General features: G+C 34.4%; 1 protein-coding gene across 3 annotated transcripts; it reads left to right on the top strand.

The window, feature by feature from the left end:
- The first annotated feature begins 262 nt into the window (after positions 1 to 262).
- On the top strand, positions 263 to 4,041 carry LOC109183449 (protein BOBBER 1). Of its 3 annotated transcripts, XM_019333543.1 has the most exons (7): positions 263 to 783; positions 1,815 to 1,987; positions 2,080 to 2,128; positions 2,259 to 2,425; positions 3,413 to 3,496; positions 3,724 to 3,793; positions 3,825 to 4,041. In XM_019333543.1, exons 1-6 carry the CDS (start codon positions 378 to 380, stop codon positions 3,760 to 3,762), a joined length of 918 nt encoding a protein of 305 aa, XP_019189088.1. In that variant the 5' UTR covers positions 263 to 377; the 3' UTR covers positions 3,763 to 3,793; positions 3,825 to 4,041. The 3 variants fall into 3 exon arrangements, with proteins under 3 accessions (XP_019189088.1, XP_019189086.1, XP_019189089.1); XM_019333541.1 differs by having other exon boundaries at positions 3,724 to 4,041; XM_019333544.1 differs by lacking the exons at positions 3,413 to 3,496; positions 3,724 to 3,793; positions 3,825 to 4,041 and adding an exon at positions 2,589 to 2,859 and having other exon boundaries at positions 2,259 to 2,477.
- Positions 4,042 to 6,810: the final 2,769 nt, after the last annotated feature.

Here is a 6,810-nt window from a genome sequence, read left to right as displayed (position 1 = left end):
ATTAAAATTTGAGGATAGAATTATACTACGAATAGGAAAGTAGAAAATAATATATTAAAATTTGAGGATAGAATTATACTACGAATAGGAAAGTAGAAAATAATATATTAAAATTTGAGAATTTTGGGCGGGGAGTTAAATTGAGGATTTTGTTTTTGTGTATAGATATTGATTAAAGAAATAAAAATTGTGTTATAATTGGAAAAATGATGAGTTGTGATATTTTTAAAACGTTCAGGGAGCATATGTGCAATTCTAGCGGTTTGTGATCTTCTGGAATTCTCCATATACTCTTCATATTTGACACTTTACATACTTCCTTCAAGTCCTCTTTCAAACCACGCAAAACCCTAGACTCAGTACTTGCTACAGATTCCATGGCAATTCTTTCCGAGTACGAGGAGCCGGAAACTAATACGTCTACTTCTTCAGCTGCCGCAGCGAAGCCGTTTAAGGCCTCTCTTGATCCAGCTAATCCGCTTGGATTTCTCGAGACGGCGTTGGAGTTCCTGGCGCGCGAGTCTGATTTGTTCAACAGCGATTCGTTGATCAACGATGTGAATGCGGTGGTTCGGATGGTCAAGGACAAGGTCGACACCGAGGACCGAAAGCGGAAGGAGAAAGAGAAGGCCGCGAATGGGAACATTGAGAAGAAGATGAAGGAGCCGCCGATCGCCGCCGCCGCCGCACCTGCTGTTCCGGTGAAGGAGGTGGAAGCTGAGGCTGATAAGACTACCGGAACTACGGAGGGAACTACGGAGGGTGACAAAAAGGGACCTCGAGGTATTGGTTCTTTACTAGTATTTTGGTTTTTAAAATTTATTTGTATTGGTCTTCTTTTAATTTTATTAAATATATATAAACGTGTCACTTTGTATGAACGTCTTTGCACCATTGTTGTATTTGCAAGCATGGATGTGCCTCTTTGTATATCTGATCTTTAGCGCACCAGGGTTATCCCTAACTTCGTTAATATATGGTTTGAACAATGCATTCCCATCTGTTTGTGTTTGTAATGTTTTTATGGACCATAGTTTTCTAATGGCAGTTTCATATATTGTGTCCTAAATTAAATGGAGATGTAGGAACAAAGACAAAATTATTAGAGATTGGCCCAATGGTTGGAGGGTGAGCATGAGATGAATAGATTGCTTTTGAGTCTCAAGTTTGATATGGATCTGGGATTAATTGATTTAATTCTTGATTTTCTGGACTGGGGCACACATTGTGGCACCCCAGTAATGGTTAAGACAGGTGAATATGGAACTAGAAGGATAGAGAGTTAGCTGCTATGCAAGTTCTGATGTGTAGTTTTAAGTGAAGAAGATTACTAATCGGTTATGATTAATTGCTGATGTATGATGAATTTACGTTTGTGTAATTGCTGAAGAGATTTTTTATACTTCCTATTAAATGAAAGGTCAAATGGATACTTCATCCATGATTATCTCCCATAAATGCATTGCAGTTTCCATAATTCTCTAGTGGGGAAACCATAATGCTTAAATGCTAAAATTTGACTGTTAATGCAAGTCTGTAGTATTATGTTTTGATGTCACGATATCACCTATCAAAAGATTGAGTCCACTTTAGGTTCATTGACTATAATGGTATATCTGCTTTTAGTTATCAATTTTGAATTTGGTCTTTCGACTTTGGTCACTGCTTCAATACTTTTTCTTGTTTTATAAATGTTGGCTGTTTCTCTGGTTGTATTTCAACTTTTCAACCCTCAAATGCATTGTTCTCCTGTCCTTAATTCAAGTTGTATACTAATACCATCCTATTATGCTTTCCATTTGATATGTCAACAGCTCCTAACAAAGGAAATGGCCTTGATATGGATAATTACTCTTGGGTTCAAAGCCTTCAGGAGGTCACTATCACTATTCCAGTACCTCCTGGAACAAAGTCTAGGTTTATCGAATGTAATATAAAAAAGAACCATCTTAAAGTTGGACTTAAGGGTCAGCCACCAGTAATTGATGTAAGTAATCCAACTGTTTTCAGTTATTACAGTTGTGCCCTTGAAACTAATTGTTTGGATCAGTTTTAATATTTGTTTACTTTTATTTCCAGGCTGAACTCTACAAGCCTGTCAAGGTTGATGATTGCTTTTGGAGCCTGGGTAAGTCTTGGCAATAGTGGGCATAAGTGCATAACTACTGGAAATGTGTATATTTTTTTATACTATAATTGTGTGCCTTATTCTAAATCATATGGTGACAACTCATTGCATATTGCTCATGTTTTTGCAGAGGACCAAAAATCCATCTCTGTGCTCCTAACCAAGAGTGATCAAATGGAATGGTGGAAATTTTTGGTGAAGGGTGAGCCTGAAATTGATACCCAGAAGGTAGAACCAGAAAGCAGTAAACTATCGGATCTAGACCCTGAGACAAGGTCAACAGTGGAAAAAATGATGGTAAGATTTTCAATTCTCATGTGTCCTGTTTATTGTTCTTGCACACAATACATTTGTTAAACCAAACACATGGAGTTTCTGCGATGTAAACGTCTCTGATGGGACCAGAGTTAGGTCATAAGGGTTAGACATTTGCACACAGGAGAAATGCACATACAATATGTTTCATTTGCTAAATCAAACTCATGAAGTTTGTGCTATACAAGCAAGTAAATGTCTCTGATGGAACCAGAGCTAGGTCATAAGGGATAGAGTGGGGATGTGATTTGAATAAATGTTCCTATTGGTAAAGTAGTCTTTAAAAAAAAATCCTGACAGATAATGGAGAAGGTTTAAAGGCCTTAAAGAAAACTGCATTGCTTTGTGTTTGCATGCAAAAAGGGGCATGTTAACGACAAATGAAGAAATGAAGAAACTTTGCATTGGATTGAATGTAAAATGTGTTTTCCATTAGTAATTTGAGCCCTGATTTATGTTCATTAGTTTCAAAATAAGATAGGAAATAATAAGAAACTAGACGTTGTAGACTACAGACTTAGTAGTATTCAAGTATGACGGACTTTTATGACTAGTGTATTATACGTAGATTCTTTCTTTGCTTCATTACACAATGTCATCAACACTTATGTCAGCAACATGTGTTATCAATGTATTAGATTATTATTATTATCATTAAATTATTAAATTATGTGGACTCTTTATAAACTTATTGTTGGCTTAACTTAATTCACATTTACGCAATGAAAATACAAAGTTTTTTTTTTTATAAAAAATATAAATATGAACTTATAAATTATAATGCCACACTAGGGAGTGAATATTATGTAGTTTTCTAATTGAGTATACTTTTGATTATATTACTTTCTTTATAATTTAGGATTATGCTGGTTAATTGCTTATGCTTTGAATTGTTTTATGATCCTTTTGGTTGCTTGATTAGTTAACTAGGAACTAGTGTTTTTAATCTATGAAATTGCTTTTGTTCAGTTTGATCAGCGACAGAAATCCATGGGTCTTCCTACAAGTGACGAAGTGCAGAAACAAGATATCCTGAAGAAATTCATGGCTGAGGTGGGAACGTAACTCTTATATATATATATATATATATATTTATTTATTTATTTATTTATTTATTTATTTATTTATGTGGTAGAGGGTTTGCAATTGGAATTTATTTATTTATTTATTTATTTATGTATTTATTTATGTGGTAGAGGTTATTTATTTATGTATTTATTTATGTGGTAGAGGGTGTGCAATTGGAATTTATTGACCTTGATTTACTCTGAACATTGCAGCATCCAGAAATGGACTTTTCCAAGGCCAAGTTTAGCTGAGTGCTTATTTTGGTTTTGGTGGTGGTTGGTGGTGGACTTTTCTAAGGTCAAGTTTAGCGGTGGTGGTGCCTAGTAGTAGTATAGATTGCGTTTTTTGTTTTGGGCTAAAAACCATTTTCTTCACTGTGGATATGTTTTTTCTTGGAGTTTTGTAGTGCATATGCTCAATTTGTTTGTTGACATTTTATTCGATGGAAATTTTGAACTGCTGATATGTTAGTGGAATTATATTGAATGACTAGGTAATACTCAATTTGTGGAGATCGTCACCTTCACCTTTAACAAGGTTTTGTGCCTTCACCTTTAACAAGGTTTTGTGCACTGGTGTTTATATTGTTGGGAACAAAATTTTCTATCGAGCTTTAATTATGATGTGTATGTATATTTTGTTTTGAATGTATGGTCGATAGTTGTATTTTGTTTTGAATGTATGGTCGATAGTTGCTTCTCCGGTTGCAAAAGTTCTTGGAATCTAAAAACTAACTTTGTCATTCTTGGAATCTAAAAACTAACTTTGTCACAACACGTGACTGATGTTGTCTTGTTTTCACACTGACCTCTCTATCAAAAGTGGAATGGGCTTGATATGTATGTTAGTTCAATTTTAGTGGAGGTGTGTGACCACCCTTGTCAATTTTATAACAACTCAGTTTCCTTATCATGCTTCCTTACCATTAGTTATTGTGATTGTGATTTACACCGTGGCTATATTTATCCTTATATTTATGGAAAGACATCAGAACAACTCATTGATAGCGAAAAAACAATTTTTTTAAAATTGTGAAATAAACCGTGTTCCCATACGGAAAAAGGTAAAGCATGGATGAGGCAGCCCGGAACTTGGATGAGGGTGGTGATTAACATTTTATAAAAATAATTGAATAATAGTGATGGTGGTGCTTTTGATAAATGACTTACCATATAAAAGTTTAAAGTTTTACACAAATAGAAGATCTTTTTATTGAGAGAAGTGATATTCTTCCCACTACTAACAATTTGCTAAGAGTGTAGAGGTTGATCCTATTTGTGCCATGTGTGGTATCATCCATGAAGACACTATGCACTCATTAGTATTTTGGGCTAAATCCAACCTTACACTTTCCAATATTATGACAAATGTTTTTCATGTTTGGTTTAGTGCAGTCTTCAATATTTTAAACTCTAATGGAATTATCTATGCAACTGCGATTCTATATCATATTTGGAGGGCGCGGAATGGAGCGGTTTGGGATGCCTGCTTACCAATGCCAAAGAAGTTAATTGCCGCCGCTACAGCCACCATGCACGCATGGCTCCGAGTGCATCCAGTTACTGCCGATTTACTGCCGGCCGTAAACACTAACCATGTCGCTACTGCCAAAGCTGCATCGCCACCAGCGCTGCTACCTACTGCCATGGACCATGTTGCTGCTATTCGGTCGAGAGCATGCTACGTCGACGCGGTATCACCATGCAACGAACACGACCACGGCAGCGAAAATGGTTATATTTCGGCCTACAACGCCCCCATCTAGAGTTGTTTCTCTCCACTTATGGCCGAGTCGGTTGTATGCAAAGAGGCCTTGTCATTGCTAAGGGCCCGTGGAGAACAATCTATAGAGCTTTATACGGATTGTCATACACTTCAGAGTTATCTATCTTCCGTAGGTGCTCCGTTTCGTTCGTATATTGGTTATGCTATTGATGGTTGCAAAGCTAACATATCTACTTTTCAATACTGTTTGGTTAAATTTATTCCTAGATCGCAGATCTATTTAGCTCACACTTTAGCTTCTACAGCTTTTGATTATGCTACTGCTTGGGACACAATCCCACTTGACTCTATTTCAGTTTATCTATAATAAAAACCCCATTGGTTTGCTTTCAAAAAAGATTAAGAATCTAATTTAGAGAGTATATCGGAATAAATGTATGAAAAATGCTATATTTTAATATTGAAAAAGATGATTTAAAAGACAATTATCAAATATTTCCATGATTTTACCACCATATACCACCAAGTCATGGAGGAGGAAAATGTCCATCAAGAAACCTTATTTGAGATCCCAAAACCACCCCCACGAGTCTCAATCCTTAAATATGCATACCCTCATAAATGGTTTTCTAGCCCAATGAGTAGAAATAGCTTCACACGGGTATGAATATGAGGCTCCCAAAACCTTGTCTGTGGAAATTAACTATCCGACTCACACCGATATGTAATAATGAGAATAACCTTTCTGTGAGTTTACTAGCTCACACCTGTCCAAGGTACACATCCATGATCCACCAAGACCAAATATATTTTTATACTTATACATTTATTTGCCAAAGCATTTGCCAATTTCCAAAATTTCAGTTTATATCTACTATATATTATATATCTACTATACTAATAAGAGCCCAGGAGAATTATGTCTATAATAGATAGAAAAATGGCGGTCAAATTTTTTAATCAAATGAATAGTTCAGATTGATCAGATTTTTTTTTTTTTTTTTTAATTTTTCCTTGAGATTCCCTAATTTATCCTTAATGAATATGATTATCCGTTAACTTTTCTGTTAAATATTATCTTTTCCGTTAATTTTTGTTAGTTCACAGTTAACTTACTCATTGATTTCAATAAGAAAGATCTTAGGTTCGAACCACATCCCAATCAAACTTGGCATAATTAGTACTCTATTTTACTCTTATTAAATTAAATAATAATTTAGTAGCTACAACAAAAAATAATATATATGCATTTCTTTAATTTAGAATTATGTGTCTACAATGTCTTTAGTCAAAAAAAATTATTCATTATCAATAAATTAAATAAGAGAAATAATTTCATTAGTTATATATATTGTCTTTATTTTTCTCCAATATAAAAATTCTTTACATTCAAAATTCAAATTCATCAATTGATTATATTCGCTATATTGTCCCTACAATGTCTTTATTAAAAAAAATATTCATTATCAATAAATTAATTAAGAGAAATAATTTCATTTGTTATATTGTCTCTATTTTTCTCCAATGTAAAAATTCTTTACATTCAAATTCATCAATTGATTATATTCACTACA

This window comes from Ipomoea nil, unplaced genomic scaffold (genome assembly GCF_001879475.1).
Source record: "Ipomoea nil cultivar Tokyo-kokei standard unplaced genomic scaffold, Asagao_1.1 scaffold1125, whole genome shotgun sequence".
Taxonomy (NCBI): domain Eukaryota; kingdom Viridiplantae; phylum Streptophyta; class Magnoliopsida; order Solanales; family Convolvulaceae; genus Ipomoea; species Ipomoea nil.
The sequence above is the reverse complement of the archived record's forward strand: the minus strand, read 5'-3'. Positions and strand labels throughout refer to the sequence as shown.